Source organism: Amphibalanus amphitrite, unplaced genomic scaffold, assembly GCF_019059575.1.
Source record: "Amphibalanus amphitrite isolate SeventyFive unplaced genomic scaffold, NRLGWU_Aamphi_draft 000785F_arrow, whole genome shotgun sequence".
Taxonomy (NCBI): Eukaryota; Metazoa; Arthropoda; class Thecostraca; order Balanomorpha; family Balanidae; genus Amphibalanus; species Amphibalanus amphitrite.
In genome coordinates this window covers 260,074-278,054 of record NW_024882279.1, presented here as the reverse complement: position 1 = coordinate 278,054, position 17,981 = coordinate 260,074, and the positions used below count along the sequence as shown (strand labels likewise).

General features: G+C 44.6%; 1 protein-coding gene and 1 long non-coding RNA gene across 2 annotated transcripts; both read right to left on the bottom strand.

Moving 5' to 3' along the window:
- Positions 1–7,329: 7,329 nt before the first annotated feature.
- On the bottom strand, positions 7,330–17,725 carry LOC122366107 (heme-binding protein 1-like). The gene is made up of 3 exons (XM_043337948.1): positions 17,626–17,725; positions 8,390–8,577; positions 7,330–8,133 (listed from the first exon to the last, which is right to left on the bottom strand). The coding sequence occupies exons 2-3, from the start codon at positions 8,573–8,575 to the stop codon at positions 7,687–7,689; spliced, it is 633 nt and encodes a 210-aa protein (XP_043193883.1). The 5' UTR covers positions 8,576–8,577; positions 17,626–17,725; the 3' UTR covers positions 7,330–7,686.
- Positions 11,472–13,729, bottom strand: LOC122366108. The gene is made up of 2 exons (XR_006253844.1): positions 13,480–13,729; positions 11,472–12,557 (listed from the first exon to the last, which is right to left on the bottom strand). It is a non-coding gene; the product is annotated as an uncharacterized LOC122366108 (long non-coding RNA).
- Positions 17,726–17,981: the final 256 nt, after the last annotated feature.

Here is a 17,981-nt window from a genome sequence, read left to right as displayed (position 1 = left end):
ACCTTTCGAGGTCAACATACATATGTGTCGATGCGGATCGACGAGAGGATCACGATGGTGCTATTAGTTTGTTCCTAGCTGGGATGCCTTGAAAGTTATTCGAGAAAAACTTCATATATGTATAGTGCCGCTATTTTGACTTCCTTTTAGCTCCTGTGACGTCATCTTTGACCTGACCTGAAAATGACCTCAGTAAAAATTATAGACCTTATCCGTGTGTACCCTTTACCGTTTACCGCTTGTTGCTATCTTGCTTAATATTCTCGAGATCTCGCTGTCGCTCCCGCTCGTAATAATGGACAGGTCATAAAAATGACCTGACCTGAGGTCAACGCAGGGCGATAACCACTTTTTTATTATCGCATATGAATGACAATTAATAAGGCTTTAATCGTCATCAGACAAAATTGCAACTTTCAGTGGGGAAAATTATCAAGGTCACTCTTCGAAAAATAGGACAAAAGGTCACGTGATCAAAATTTTCAAAAATTGAAAATCCGAGTTGGCCAAAATGTTTGTTGGTTGATTGTGTGTTGAAACATATAGAGTTTTTATCGTAAAAAACCAATAGTTTCTGAGTTATAGGCCGCCAAACATAGGGCTGCAGCGCGAACTCCAGGAATTGCCCGAGGCTATATCTCGGAAACCGTTGTTCGAATAAAAAAAATCCTTGCCACAGCTGGCTTCCCCGCCCATCACAACCCATTAGACCAATTTTAAAGGGACACTCCCACCTTAACATTAGTTTTGAGTTGAGATAGCCAAATTGGTGGCCATGGCCTGCAAATACCGGTTTGGGCACTCACAACATCGAAAAATGCTTTAATTCGAAGATATGGAATTTCAAACTTGCAGTTTTCGGATTCTAAGGGGCTAATGCATTGGAATGCCCCCTTAGAATTTGTGACGTCAGCGGAGATCTAACGATTTTTAAATCTTAGACTAAAACCATCGTTAACACGTGGTGGTATACGCTGCTTTGCGCGCAACGTCTGCCGCACTTTAAGGCTGCCAAATTATTGCTTCCAAATAAAGTCGCTAGTAACAGGGGAGATCCCAAAAAGTAAACAAAAGTAAAAGCCTAATATCTTGAAAACCAGTGAATATTTTTCGGTGAAATTTGGTAGATATTCGTTTTCGCTCTTTCTGAACCAAGGGACATCACTTTCATGCCAATTCATTAACTTTTTTGAAGGTGGGAGGGTCCCTTTAAGCAAAAAATGAAATATGAGGGTGCAGGGCACTTGTCGATTTGTCGTGGAACTATACAATCGACCTGATCTGTTAAGAATGAAACAAAGATTGAACTTAATTTTTCTTTCTTTCAAAACTTAACCCGCGCCCCACTGGGGGGGGGAGGCTATTCATAGCCCCCCTCCCGTTTTTCTGCAATAACTTCTAAACCGCTTGACGTATCGCCGCCAAACTTTCAGTATCTTCGGCTGCGAATCAATTTGACACCTTGTGTCAAAATTTGAACTTCGTATCTATCATAGGTCGGCCGGAAATGACGTCAGAGTGACGTCATGTTCGGCCGATTTCGACGCAAAACGTTGAACCACGGGAATCGCTCCCAAGAGCTCAGTTTTTGAGCTAGATCCAATTTCTTAGCATGAGAGGACTTAGAATGGACTGCGCTATCAAACTGCCATATAGATTTAAATTCACAATTTGTATTTTTATCTCTTTTTCAAAAACCATTTGACTTTTCGAAAAAACGGAATATATATGAGAGCACATGTTTATGACTTACTCTAGCAAGTTTTAGCCAGATATCTTCAAAAATAGGCAGCCAAGTTATACGCATTATAGCAAAAATTTCACAATTCTTAAGTTATCAAATCAACTTTTCTGCACGAATTTGACATCGTACACCAATATAAATAGCACCATCGTGTTCCTGAGCTCAAACTGCATCCGATAGACATGTTTTTTTTTTGTTGAAAAATTTCGACTTTAAAATTTGACCTTTTTTGACCTGAAAGTTTAAGTGACCTGACCTCAGCTATTTTCAGATGAAAATGGCCTCAAATGACACAGGCGACACCGAATTCGAAACCTATGGCCTAAATGGACCATAAAACATGTGTCACTTGACCGACTTATGACAAGATTTCCGTGACCTATGATAACCTGAACCTGACCTGAAAATCAAAGTACAAGTTTCGTACCCTCAGGGTATCTAAAGCATCTGTTTAAGAGTGTGAAAACCAAAAATCAGCCTGATCTGACCTGTAAGACGGCAGCCAGAGCCCAAAAAGTGAACAAGCAAAATATCGATAATTTTTACTTTGACCTGACCTGTGACGTCATCGCTGACCTCGAGGTCAATGAAATTAGGTTTCGTTCCGCGTTCGACAGTTTTTTTCCGGGGCTATCAGATGCCGTTTGAGTTTTGACGATCGGCCCAGTAGTTTCGGAGTTAGGAGTGGGGGGGGGGGGGGGGCTATGAATAGCCCTCCCCCAGTGCCCGGGGCGTGTTATACACAGAACCCAGTGGGGCGCGGGTTAAGACTGACAAGTGTGACAACGTTGACTTCAGATTACTTTATAGACTTAAAACGTAAGACTTTTATGAGTTTATGATGTTTTGTGCTGGAATGGAAGCCTTACGTCTCTTTAGATTCTGATATCTACCTTATATATTACGAGCAGACGAGAGGAAAACAGTCCTTAAATTGTCACTTGGCATGGGGTTCAGCGTAGTGTTCAATGTGTTCAATGCACAAATACATGGTGCTGTGCCTATACATATATGTAGGATTCATCAATCCAATATTCAAACTTTTATGAGAAATTTACTTATTTAGGAGACAAAACTCGTCTGCGACCTGCGCAACTGATAAAACTATACGTGCAGATGACAAATTGTTCATAATGTCGTATGCACCCGTATTTGGCTCAGTATAGTTTTTAAGGCTTAGTTCAGCATCATGCACAAGAAGTCATTGCAACGCAAAAATATCAAAACATGCTATCTTTATGTAAGTCAAACTGAGTGGATCGATCTATAATGCTTTAGGTTCGGTCCTCCATTGTTTACATTTGTTGCCTGTCAAGAGTATACGCTTCAGATCCATTCGTCAGCTTCATTTCATTCGTGAATTTCAACTCGGAGCAAATACAATTCGAAGTTTGCAATCTAATTTTGAATTTCAAATGAAACGACATGTGGAAATCTTTTCGAAGGCTGTTCGAAACGGAAGTGAAAGCGCAAAGACCGCTGCAGTCTTCTCATTACCATCTCACGCACAGGCCGCGAATACAAAATGGAGACGGAGAACTTCATTGTCCTAGAAAGGCGCAGATCGAGCGAAAGAGTAGCGAGGAGCCCGGGGCTGCTCGGTGCCCACTCTCCTCATTCATCTTGTGACATCACTGCAGTACGAGGACTCGCAGTCAGACATACGGTTCGAGGTTTGAACAAAGAGCAAACTTGCAGGTAATGCCTACCTACCGCTCCCGCGCACCGACGGGGGTCTGCGCCAACTTCGCACCGACGGGGGGGGGGGCGGATGACCGCCCCCCTGAGATCTCGAGAACGAAGCAAGATAGCGACAAGCGGTAAACGGCATCGGATACGCACGGCCAAGATCTACAATTTTTACTAAGGTCATTTTCAGGTCAGGTCAAAGATGACGTCACAGGGGTCGAAAAAGTCAAAATGGCGGCACTAGATATGGAGAGCGAATTAGTCAAGATAGGAACAAACTAAGGGCATCATCGTGATCCTCTCGTCAATCCGCATCGAATGATATATATGTTGACCTCGAAAGGTCAAGGTCAAAGGTTGACCTCAGGTCACGTGACCTCGAGGTCATCATGTATATCATTCGATGCGTCTTGACCAGCTGAACACAATGAGACCATCCACGCGTCTGTATCTTGTTCCTGTACGGAGTTATTGGCCAAAAACCTTTGTTGACCTTTGATGACGTCACATGACCTCACAGCTGCCCAACAGCAAAACAGACCTCAAGGTAGTGAAGGTTGATCGTATATGAAGTCATGTATGGTATATGGGGCCATTCCGACCCGTTTTAGTGGTAAAAACAGGGAGTTAATTTTTCCCCCATTGACTTATAATGGGGAGGTCGCGAAATTGACCTGACCTTAGGTCACCGATATCAAAATTCCGAGATATACAAATTGTAGCTACTAATGACCTAATAATATCCTGCGACTTTCAAAGGCCTCCGACATCTACTGTAGCTCTGGCACGGTGACAAAGTTGCAAAAAAGTGACTTGAGGTTGGGTCATTCAAAGTGACCTGGTGACCTGACCTTAAAAGGTAGGAGGTTCAAACTTGCACACCATGTGTAAAATTGATGAGGTTATAGTCATACCAAATTTCGCGGCGCGTAGCGCCGCGGTTTTCCCGCTATTCGCGAAAAACCTCAGGGGGGGGGGGGCGGATATCCGCCCCCCGTCGGTGCGAGGGTTAATACCTCCGTTTAATATTGTCAATTTGTGAATGCTATGATGCATGCACAAAACAGAGTCATCTATCTGGAATCCATAAAAATATCCGGAAATATTGTAGTAGCCGTGCCAGCATTCAGAGCACGAGTGTTCATTGACCGTAAAACCGAATGATAGCTGCTACAGGCGCACACAAATAAGGCAATCGACAAAAATGAGTGACATTTCCAGCCACCCACGCAATGTAGCGAAGACGTTTTACTGAACGTTCTAAATTTATGTCTTGATGTACTGAGTACGCCGAAATGCAGGCAATGTGCCACCCCTCCACGGCCGGTCAGGTCTACAAAATGTCATGGTTCAGCCAGAAGCGGTGAGGCTGGTCCTGCTATGTTCCGAGTGGAAATCCCCCGGTTCACGGTCAGGCCAAGTTAGTTCGGTGTCCAGGTTAACCCGCGCGGGGCTGGGGTCTCCAGCCGAACGCGCGGGGCTGGGGGGGGGGGTAAATTTTACCCCCCCTGTTATCTCCCGAACTAATGGTCCGATTTGGAAAATTCAAACGCCAATCGAAAGCTCTCATCACGAACTACTAAAAACATGTACTTATTTTAAAGTTTGAGGTCAAGGTCAAGGTCAGGTCAAGGGTACAAATTGCAAGTTTCTACAGTATCGGCCTTGCACCGTAGTTGACGAAGAATGGAGTCATGGACTGAGACTGATCGCCCAAAACGTGTTCTTAGGCTACCAAGACAATATTCGTTGCATACAATATCATTCAGAGGTCAAGGTCAAGGTCAGGTCAGGTCAGGTCAGGTCACCAAAAAACAAAATATAGAAAAGGGCATGTGCGACACATGTTTTATGGGTCATTTTACTCATAGAATTCAATAGGCACACTCAATAAGTGATATGGACCACCTCTGGATGAATTTCAGGTCGAGGTCAGGTCAAGGTCAGGTCAAGTGAGGTCAAATTTTGAAGTTGGTTGTTAAGGCCTAAAAAGGTGTCTATCTGATGCAGTTTTTCACGGCAAATCGAATGGTGCTATTTTCGTTTCCGTACGAGGTCTAGAACTTCCAAAAAAGTCATTTTTCAAAAAATTTGTGTGTCGTGACGTCATAAAATTTTGAATAACTCCCACATTTTTGAACCGATTCTTCTAAAATTTGGTATGTAGGTGCACATAGACCACTTCTCTGACATATATTCCGGTTTTTTCGATATACTCAAAATTTTGGATTTTATAATGATTTTCCCAAAAAAATCAGTTTTTTGAAAAAATTTAGGCCAAAATCCAAAATTTTCAAAAAACCGAGATAGCCATTTGATAGACAAAGTAAAATTACGTATAACCTTTTTTGTTACGTCTTGATTCCTTTAAAAATGAAGATGTTAGCGGCGTTTGAACTTTTGCCGTTTTTGAGGCGAAAATGGCGAACATGACGTCACTAAAACGTCAATTTCTCAAAAATTTTCCGACGGATTTCGCTCAAATTTTCAGGGAACGTGTCAAATTGATGTAAGAAAAGGTACTGAAAGTTTGGCGGCGCTGCGCGCCGCCGTTTTTGAGATATCGCAAAAATTCGCGAGGGGGGGTAAAATTTACCCCCCCAGCCCCGCGCGGGTTAACTAAAGTGCATGTTTGTAAATTGGTTCTCCGGCTGGAGTATATCGTCCCGAACAGCGCGATGACACCCCTCTCCGTTCCCCGACAGGAACTGGTGCCGTCGCCAGCCGGGCTACCTCGGCGGAGTGTACCCTGGCTACGGCCGTCAGCGTATCCAGTACTACTGCTGCGACCACTCGGGACCGGTGGTCGTACCGCGGCCTTAAGTAGCCGCTAGCACCGTCATCCTATGGGAGAATGATTGTGCACTGTGCACTGGTCAGGGTCGCCTTAGTCATGATAAGTACAGATGCGCAGTTCGTGTTCTTGATTTATTGGGTAACTCTAAGCTCATTATCAGATTATCTGCATAACCTCAATCAAATAGGTGGTAGGCCAAACCGTGACTTTTCTTTGGAAAAGTTCCAGCGTTATTTGGCTGATGTAATATGTAAACGTCACTTGTAGTTGTTTTGGAGTATTTGCAGCTTTATATCCAATTAAATTAGCAAAAAGAGTGCTTCAAGCCTAAGACATTTGAAGGGACCTTGCTCCATATATTTAGCAGTTATTAGAAGATTGTTGTTTAATCACCCCGCGTAAAAAAAAAAAAACAACAGCTGCCGTCTCTGGAAGTCACCACTCGCGCTGGAGCGTCCGGATCGTTAAAAGGCAGCTCAGCACAGAAGCTCTCACAGACAGCCATTTTGCACAGGCACTGACATTACATGTCTGCATGGAATCGGCTGATGACGTGATGACCATCTGCCATAAGCCGTTCATCAGCTCCCGTGGACTATAATCATCACATCCGTGTACCTCATGACTTCTTGCCGCTGATTCTCAGTTCTAATCAGGCACCCGGGACGACTTCTGCATCTGTGGCCTTCACGTTGGTCAAAAAGGCGCACCCATAACGTGGCTGGACAAACGTGGGACATGAGCACAAGACAAGGTTTAATGAGTACAGAGTATCGGAACCGGTCTTACACCCTTACAGGCTTTAATCAGGCCACCAAGACGAGGACTTCGGCGCGACATAGCTGCGGCTTTTATCCGTCCTGTTTCTTTAGACGTTCTTCGAAGCTCTTACCGCAAGACGCAGCGCTATGCGCTTCTGGAATTTACTGCTTACATCGTGTGACTTGCAACTCTTTGAAGTTATAAGCTTTTACGTGTGTTAACCGTGAATGCAGGTGGTATCAAGGACAAAACGGACACGGAGACGACCTGATGTGAAATGTCTTGGCTCTTCGCTCCAGCACCGTGAATTTGCTCTAAATACGATGTAAACGGCAGCTAGAAGAAATAAATGTGTATTTGAACAGCTTTGGTGCTGTGAAGATAGGGGAGTTCAAACAAATGTCTAGAACACGTTGATGTATAAAAACAAAATTATAGGTAAGCATAGGTAGATAAACAGACATCCGTTCAGTTTATGCCAAATAAAATGAAGGATTACCAAAAGCACAATCATATTTCTGGTCATTTTCGGCAATGTCCGATCATTGCTAAAGACATATCATCAAAGGACAGTATTTTGCGGTGTTCGACGTCAACAACTTGTGACATCATCAGCCTTCGATGACGCCATCAGTGACTGGTAGCCGAGACACACTGGGAGTGCCGCCGTCCGTGGTTGGTGGTGGCCGCGCGCTCAGGCCTTGATGAGCCAGATCTCGTTGCGGCGCCCCTCGCGCTGGGCCGGGTCGGAGAACATGGCCGAGATGACGGTGCTCTGGAAGGCGCGCTCGGCCTCGGTGAGGTGACGCTGCAGCGTGCCCGCCTGCTCGGCCCAGTCCTTGCGCTGCGCCACGCCGCCGAAGCGGCGCACGTAGACGGCCGTCTGCGGCACGGCCACCAGACGGATGTTATCCGTCAGCGGCGCCGGCAGACTGGCCTGGTGCGAGGCCGGCAGCGGCGCGCACATGGCTGCACCACCCCCGGCGCGACGCTGCATCATCACCGGAATGGTGAGCTGCATCAGCTCGCCGGCGGCGTTCTCACCCTGCATGTACATGGCCAGCTCGAGGAAGTCCATCATGTGGTCACCTTCGGACTTCACCTCGATGCACACCCAGTTCCAGGCCGGGTAGATGCGCTCCTGAAGAGGGATGACAGCGATCGTGAGCAGCGGAACGACGGGATCATGTCATTAGTGTACCGACACATGACAGGTAGCTGTTGGTAGCATGCCGGAGGGTGTGTCGACCGTGATGGCTGACTTACACACAACCAAAGGGGTATGGACATTCTTAACTTCAGTTAAACGCAATGCAAGTGCTGAGTTGGAAGCAAGTTACCAATGAAACAGCGGGCGAGTTACACAGAAAATGTTAACATACTTTACAGCACCTTACCTCAAATTTATCGTTCTTCTCGACCAGGGTGTAGGAGACCTCCTCGCGTGCCGGGGGCTTGGCGCCGCCAGGGGTGCCAAAGTTCTTCTTGAAGAACTCGGCCAGCCGGGGCGGCATCTTGGAGAGGTCCCCTGGCTTGGCCAGGGCCCCACAGACCACCAGCAGGAGAACGGGCAGCAGCTTCATGACTAGGAGGGTGAATGAAGTCCGAGTTCAATAGTAAAAGACATATTACATACGTTAGTACATTTACATAAGCTTGTTGATTGTTGGGCTTAGTGTAGGGCAAGTCGGTTTAACTTATCCTTAGCAGGCGAGGACATTGAGAAATGCTTAGCTGAATCCTCAACACTAAAGTGAAACATTACCATCGAAACGATTGCGTCGATACGATCTTGGAACTTTTGTGCTGCATACAGAGCATGAGCACGACACAGCCATAAATTATTCTCGAGCCATAGGCGGCGGAACGATTTGAGACAAGGGGGGGCACCAGCTCAAGGAGCCAAACCTAGGGTACCCCCAAATCCTGTTTTCTCATCGGATTTAGGCCACTTATTTTTCGTCACAGCCCTGACACGATAATTTTTTTATTTTTTAGTTTTTTTTTTTACTAAACGAAAATGGCAGTTCACTCCCGTATGTATGGTTAACTTTAAGCTGATCCTCAAGTACCTATGTGTTTGTCTCTTCCTTATTGTCGTTTGATAAATTCCATTTATCCTACATGTATCAAATTCCCAAGAAGCCATCGCAGTACTAATCAGTGGCGAATCCCAGAGGGAGGTCACATAGGTCATGACTTAGGGCCTGGGGTCACCACATGCCTGCCAGGAGCACCACAGGCCTGACAGCCGACAGGGGCACCACAGGCCCGCCAGGGGTACCACAGCCCTAGCAGGGGCACCACGGGCCTGTCAGTGGCACCACAGGCCTGTCAGGACTCAGGAGCACCAGCGGCCTAGCAAAAGCACTACAGGTCTTCCAGGGGCACCACAGACCTGCCAGGGGCACCAGAGGCCTGCCAGGGGCACTATCGGCTTCGCAGGGGAATCACCGGCCTCGCCAGGGCACCACAAGCCTGTCGTTGGCAATATAGGAAGTCCTCTCCGTGGCCGAGTGGATAAAAGCGCCGGAGTTCGACGCTTAGCCGGAAATGAGAGCTGGTTCAAGGCCCGGTGCGGGCGGCCACATTTAGCTCATACGTGTAATGGCGTGCGTGTCTGTGGCAGGGGCCGCACAGAAGCTAGGTAACGTGAGTGAGCGGAGGGGACCGTGTCCAGTCGTAAGGGCACGTTAAACGTTCGGACAAAATTCTGCCATACAACTGGAATTGCGCGATCGGGTGGTGGGGTCAGGGTCAGCACAACAAGCTATGCTTAGTGCGGGCTCTGATTCCTCAAATCCACCCATTCGGACTAAATTTATAAAAAAAGGATTGTCAGGGGCACCACAAACCTGTCAAGGGCACCTGCCTTCTAACAGGGGCACCACAGACTCGCCAGGGGCACCACAGACCTACCAAGGCCCAGGGACACCACAGGCCTGTCAGGGGCACCACGGGCCTGTTAGGGCCCATGGGCACCTAAATCATGTCAGGGCCCACCGTAGGCTTGTCAGGGGCAGGGTAGGTAGGTACCACAGTCTTAGGGGCACCAGCGGCCTAGCAGGGGCACCAGTCATCACATGACTAACCAAACATAAAGAAAGAAAAAACTGAAAATAGGGCACCACCAAAATTAAGTGGCCGAAATCCGTTGAGGTTTTAATTTTGGGTATAGGTAGGAGCACCACTTCGATTCATGACCCTCCCCTTGGAGTTTTCCCGAATCCGCCCCTGGTACTAATACATCAAATTTAAGGGGGGGCACCTTGCTATTGGTGCCCCCCTTGCAGAATTCAAGGGGGGGCACGGTGCCCCGGTGCCCCCCCCCCGTTCCGCCGCCTATGTTCTCGACACATTACGAAAGCAGACATCCAATGAGAAATAATATTTCTTTGCCTCACTGAAATCCGACAAAGAAGCACATTATCATTGCCTACGCAGTCAAAACTTAACAAGTCAGCCATGGTCCCTCGAACATTAGATTTATCGCGATGCCATTGCTGCATCGAAAATCAACATATGTCCATCCTGCAACATGGAAAACAAGTTTTGGTATAACTATTCTATTTGCGTCGGTTTGCGGGTTTTTTGGGGTGCAGTTAGTTTTTTACATCTTAGTTTTTGTTTAGGCGTTTTTAGACGTTTTTCGGCGCACTGTTGTTGAAGTTATACAGGCCTATTTTACAGCTATTTTCGACTAGCAAAACTGCTGCAATTTTCAGAACATTCTTTTGCATATTGACATTTTGATGGAATTGGAATGCATTAAAAGATGTTTATTCTTTAATCTTGAATGCCAATATAATTACAAGGAGAATTGAGCGACTCTCGTATCGAAATATTACGAATCAATGAAAATAACAGTTCTCTATATTCCGTGGATAACAGTAACCGGCAGAAAATAGGTAGTTACCGCGATTGTATAACATAATACTGGATATTCCGCGTAAAATTGACAGGAATATCACAAGAATAATAGTTTAAACAAATATTGAAATAACTGAAAGCTCATAATACCCACTAACTAGCTAACGCTAGGTGGTCAGCTAACGCTTTTTTCAAACATTAAATGCTTACAATACCATCTGAAAATAATGAACTTGAACCTCGAAAAGCGAGTTCTCCGGTTTCAGTCTCAGCTTGTGAGGTACTTGGATACATTCATTATCAGTGAATCAAATAAAAATTGTCCGGGACATCATACTGTGATTATATGAACCAGTTAATATGTATAAAATCTAGTCATTGGCCAAACGTAACGGCCACTGATCGTAGGTTGACGACCCCGAAATTTAGCGAAATGAAGTGTAGGTTCAAGCAGTTTAAATAATGCTGGTGGGTTGGCTTGAATAGTGATGTAAATGTGGTCACAGCCTACAAACACTATAACAAATATCGATTGCGCTTCGCTCAACCAGAGCCATGTTCGTTCTTGCTCATGAAACCATACATCCCCATGAAATGAAAAGTCTGAACGAATGCATTCAGGTGAAATCACCTTACCTCTGAATCACCTTATATTGAGATCCGTTTCTTAACAGTAACACAAACGCGGCCCATCAATTTGTCAGTAAAGGCAACAGCTTCTGACAACGCATCAAATGGCCAACTCTTGACACTATCTACTAATACGATAACGGCAATAAAATTACATTGCAAAATGCAAATAAAATTGCACAATTTTCAAGCGCAGCTTGAAACCAAGTGCGACCAGTTAGTGTCATTTTCACAACCAAGTGCGACCAGTTAGTGTCATTTTCACAACCAAGTGCGACCAGTTAGTGTCTCGACTCTCGAGACACATTCCAACTGCATAGGTACCGCAGTAACCCATTAGGAGCGAAAGGAAACACATGACTAGTGTAGGACCAGCGTTCTGTCAGCGTACGACGCATAAAGCAAACTGCTCAAACAACTACGATCCCGAACAACACAACACAGAGCTCAGAAACGAATGGTTTACAAAAGTCTACGACTGACGACATCGAAACAGTACGTTCATCGGGACTAGTCACATGACTCGTTCAACCCAGCTGGGTTATGGGTACTAATTGCGCTTCAAATTGACCTCTGACAGCCATTTACGCTAGTTTGATGTATAAAACTGTAGGTACATTGAAACTCAAGCGGCAGCACATAGATCTCCATCAAGGTGGTTATATACAACAGAGCACCTCGCTAAAACGAGCGCGAGCCGCACTGTCACACTGACAGTTAACACTGAGCCGCGAGTCGTATGCACATATGCACGCAGATGTCGCACTCACGGCACCGTTGCAGGCACTGCGCTGCGGTTGGACACGCGCGGTGCAGTAACTAGCTCCACGGTGTGCGGCTCACCGGAGGGATTACCAGTCTCCGACCGGACACTGGACAGTCCAGGCGGGAATTAGTGCGGTGTCTTCAATCATGACCGCCGTCCCCGTCTCCGCGGAGTGCCGCACGGCGGCGACGCGGCGGCGTCGGATCTTGAGCTGGTGGACACTGGACTCTTGCCACAGCTGCCAGCTTCAGCCCTTCAGCATCGTGTCATCAGCAAACTCCAGCAGAGCCCCAATGCAACTGGGAAAATAAAATTTATGCTGTTAAGCCAAATCATTCAAAACATTTCCTTGCACAGGATTCTCTTTGGCAGTTCAGCAAAATCTTCTGTGATATCCATGGCCGTGACCGTGACTTGTGAGGTGAATTATTAGGTGAAAGTTACTAAGAAGCAGTTTTATTTTTAGAAAACAGCTTCAATCCATGTTTGCCTGATTCCAAATTCAAGGCAACATCTCATAGTTTTGACAGCATGAAATTTCATATGAAACCATATTGAGGTTACAATTTCCATAATCTTGTCACAAACAGTGTACTTTAATATGGATAACTAACACCAAATCATCCAACCTTGTATCTTTATCTGGTGAAACTCAAGAAACCAATAAAGCAAACAATTTCTGAGCAAAAAAAAAAATTAGGTATTTGACAAGCTGCACTATACTGCTATGCAGCCTAATGCTCAAGTTGATTACAGATTTACTTTGTAGATATGAAACTTTCTCGGAATTCAACTTTCTCGAAGATTTACTTTTCAAATAGAAATTTGGTAGTTCAATATATAATGAAATACCCAGCTCAATAGAGGCAATTATGACAATGACAGCATGTAAGCAAAGTAAAAATAAAATTTATGATTTCTTCTACAGAAAAAAAAACAATTGTACCCACTCAACTTAATTTTACTCTATCACTTATTTGAATCATCAGTCATCACCAGACTTGCACAAAACTTTCTAGATTTTATGCCACAAAAATAAACAAAGTATCTCAAATTCAAATTGCGCAATCTAAGCACCAGCCACTGGAGTGGTATATGGGGTCTCGTAACTTGAACGTTCAGTCTGTAAGAGCATGCCTGACTTGAATTAACAGCTTTGAGGCATCACCTTTGCAGCAGTTCCTCCTATTCTTTTTTAACATACACTTTAACTATCATTACCATGCTATGATGATGAGGTGGCTGGTTTCGGGTAGCTGGAGGTGGCTGGTTTGACAAGTAGCAGCCCTTCTTTCATTCTATTTCTTAGTTTTCACATGCTGCACAAAATGTTTTTTCTTCCACGGTCCTTCTGTCATTATAAAAAAAAAAATCATAGGTATCATTAATCATTATTGCTTCACTTCTTCATTATATTCCAAGTATTGCTGCCGCAATTCATCACATCTCCCGTTCGTAAACCGGCATTGCCCTATGCCCGCTAAAGTAAATAAGTGGAATGCGCCAGAAATCGTCAAAAACGCGCCAAAATAGCAAACTAAGATGTGAAAAAATAACCGCACCCGTTTTTTGAAGTGCTCAGTTTTTGCAGCGAGCTTTTTCTCTTAAAGGGACCCTCCCACCTTCAAAAAAGTTAATGAATTGGCATAAAAGTGATGTAGCGTGAATCACAAAGAGCGAAAATGAACATCTACCAAATTTTACCGGAAAATATTCACCCGTTTTCGAGATATAAGACTTTTATTTTTGTTTACTTTTTGGGAAATCCGCTGTTTCTATGACGTCACATAAAGGTTTTCTTTACGTCGGCATTTGGAAGCAATAGTTTGGTATCAAAGTGCGACAAATATTGCGCGAATGATGCGTTTATCTTATCAAGGTCAATATATGATGGCCAATAAAGGATTCCAGGACAATTCTTATGGTATTTCTTCGTATCGCAATTCTTCGTCTGCAAATCTTCGTCAGGGCATTTATTCGTACCTATCGCATTACTTTGTCTCGCACCAGGGTATATGTAAATCGGCTCGCATTTCTTCTTCAACGCAAATATATGCAAGAGTAAGCATTGAGGGACAAATAAATGCACCGACGAATATTTGTAGACGAAGAAATGCGGACGAAAAATTGTGCTACGAAGAAATGTCATGCGAGGATTCGTTCGGGTACCATGACATTTATGTGATTTCAAAGTCAAGGTTCACAGCTGATCTGCTAAATCAAGCCAAGAATCCAAACTATCAAAAAACTATAAATATTTGTTTGTCTGTCACAGAGGTCTCAAGCAATATTAGGTTGACATATGTTGAATCAAAAATCTACTGCCACAACTCACACCTCCTGCCTTAGTTTATCATTGTTGTTTTAACTTGCTTTCAAGAGAAACAGAAGCCAGTATCTGATATCACTTCAGATGATTGTTTCAAGATCTGAGTTCAAATGGAAATAAAAGCAAGATCAAGATGAAACAGGGATTATTGCTGTTAAAGTAGTTTGGCCATGATACAACAAGCACATAAATCATTAGCCAAATCAAATACTGGTTGGTTTGTCAAGATGTTTGTTGTCTGTCGTCTGTCGAGCTGCTATGAACACTGAACGCTCTCACTCTTACTTTAAAGAGAGTAGTTTAAGTTGAATGGTAGTGAGCTGTAATTAGACAAAGCAGCTATTCAGTGCTCACATCAAGCCAAGCTAGGAAATGGCATCAACTGTGGTGGGAGGAAGCAGGTTCGGGAGCCCTATGTTGTAAACTTCTGTTATGTCTTGTGTTTGATCAACTGATGTTTTCTGCTCTGTTTTGTGCAGTGATAGTAGCAGGTAACTGCATGCTTGTCAAATTATGTGAATAAACGAATTCATAACATTGCATTTTTCTCTCCATGCAAGGAACAAGTAAGATGTTGTAGAAAATGTAATAGAGGCTGCATTGCTGATTTTGCACTTTATCAGAGCTTTATTTAGAATTGCTTTCCTGAAAGCTACACACAGGCCACAGTGCTGAAATTCACAATGTCATAGCTTTTGGCAGAAAAAAGAAAAGACTTACCTAGGTAAAATTGGCTGAAAGTATGGCAGAGCAGGTCTTGATGCGTATGCCCATCCGTGTGCTTGCCGAAGCCGAACTGACTGCAACACATTTAACTCTGACCCACCATGGTGGCTGGCATATCCTGAACTTTCACCACTCTAAACAAGACAACTTTCAGCCCTCAGCATTGTATTAAAACACTGTACAAAACACTCAAAATTTGTTTCAGTGCCATCCACGGACAACATCAGTCGCCATTCACCAGGCCAGTAAAAACAGAATAGATAATAGCTTCAAACCCATGTAGTCAGAGTTACTAGGTCTGCACCTCAAAACAAAATCCAGGTGACATTCACCACGCCAGTAAAAAACAGGTACTTAGGTAACGTAACAGCTTCAAATCTGGTAACATGTTGGTCAGACTTTACACTACCATATTTACATGGAGTAATATGATACCAAACAATAGTGCAACCATTCTGGACAACAAAAGTGTATGATAAAATTAATTTAGAATACTCTGGCAGCATGATTTACGAGCACAGGCAGGTGTTACCTACCAGCCTTCTCAATGCTCGTAAAACCAACATTGTAGTTTTGATTTTACCTTACATGATAACACACTTGGCTGCAATGGCACATTTAATTTAATACTGTGAAAAGACCAGTTATAACCACTTCACAAGCACAATTACACCTCATGCCGACATCCTTTTCCAAAGACAGTCAGCAGCGTCTTTCGTCAAAACTGGAAGATAAATCCCCTTTCAACTGTTAACATCAAAAATATTTCTTCATGGTGTGACTGTGATCTCCATATGGAAACCTTGCAGGAAAATTATTAATGTCAATTGTCAGCTCTTCAAATTTCTTTGGACTTTAACTTGCAGTACCATATCCAGTTTGCTTTGATATTTTGTTTTTTATTCCATGTTGAAGTTGAACACCAAGCTCCAGATATAGCAGGCAGCTTGATCATCTTCGGCCTTGGTATAATATCAGTCCAAGTTCCAGTGGTGGGTATCTTCTAATATTCAAATTAAAATGAAAAGCAATAGGCTTTCTCAGCGCCGACGACGGATTTCACGTTGATAAAAAAGGGAGCTCAAGGTCAGCAAAACTCGGGTTCAAGGAATGGCGGGCGTTGAAATGACTGCTGACGTCATCAAAAAACCGCTAATGGTTAAGAGATAGGGACTAAGCTGGTCCCACCCTGCAAGTAAAGGGAAGAAATTTCTTGAACACCATAAAGCTACGGGGGTTGCGACCAGGATAAATGGTGGTTTCTGAGCCTGGCCGCAAACTTGGCTATCTCAACTCAAAACTAATGTTAAGGTGGGATGGTCCCTTTAAGCGTGGGTACCTCCGTTCTAAAGATTCTGATCGGCGCCGATTGAAATAATTCGCCGTGCATATCTTGGCTTATTGACGACCGATTGACACGGGACAAACACCGATCGATACCATATGGCTGTGGGGGGAGAGGGGGGGGGGGGGTCACAGGAGTAGAGTGGCAAGTTTTCCTACCCGACGAACCCGGAATTATCCCAAAGGAAGTTTTCCTACCCGACCAACCCGGAATTATCCCAAAGGATAATTCTGAAGAATGGCAAGTTTTTTTTATACCGAGGGGCGTCGGGAGTAGAGTCGGGTGGGGAGCTGGGGGGGGGGGGGGGTGCTGTGTGTGGGGGGGGGGCGGGAGAAGAGTTGCAAGTTTTCCTACCCGACAAACTTGGAAATATCCCGGTGGGGGGGGGGGGGGCGGGAGTAGAGTCGGGTGTGGAACTGGGGGGGGGGGGGGGAGTAGAGTGGCAAGTTTTCCTACCCGACGAACCCGGAATTATGCCGAAGGTGGAGCGGGGGGAGAGTGGCAAGTTTCCCTACACGACAAACCCGGAATTATCCCAAAGGGGGGAATAGAGTGGCAAATTTTGTAAGTACCGACTACTTTTGCAAGTACCAAGCAAGTACCAAGACTATTATAAGTACCAAACAAGTACCAAGTACTTTTGCAAATACCAAGCAAGTACCAAGTACTTATGCAAATACCAAGCAAGTACCAAGTACTTTGGCAAGTACCGAGTACTTTTGCAAGTACCAAGCAAGTACCAAGTACTTTTGCAAGTTCAGCAAGTTTTCGCGAATATCGAAGCTTCTAGACGTCCGATCATCACGGGACGAACACCAATCGGTCCCAAATTTTCTCCTTAATTATTTTATGGCCAACGCGACGCGTAGCGAGCCAAGATATCTTGTATTTTGCCTACAAGAGGGACGTCAGCTAGGGCGAAGGTGTTGCACCATGCACCACGACAGCCAGCACTGCTGGAACTCACCTGAGACGTCCGGTACAACTTCTGCTCGACACTGAACAGGAGCCGATTTATAAAGGAGGGCGCACCGGAAGAGTAAGACGGTGTTCTTCACAGCCGGGTGCCTGCACAATGTCTAAAAAGGTGTAGAATAATTGGATGAACCGCGCACAAATTGTGCTTCCGAGTGGTTAAGTTTACCGGGTCACTGAAGTAAAGATCCTGATTGTTTAGCGATATCGGGGGCATTTCGTACACTTTAACACTAACACCCATAATGCTGAGTGCTGACGCTCAAAATCAGTCATAAGTGGAAATTCATGATCTTTTTTTCAACTGATGAATCAATCATAAAGCATTATACTCATCATAACTTACCA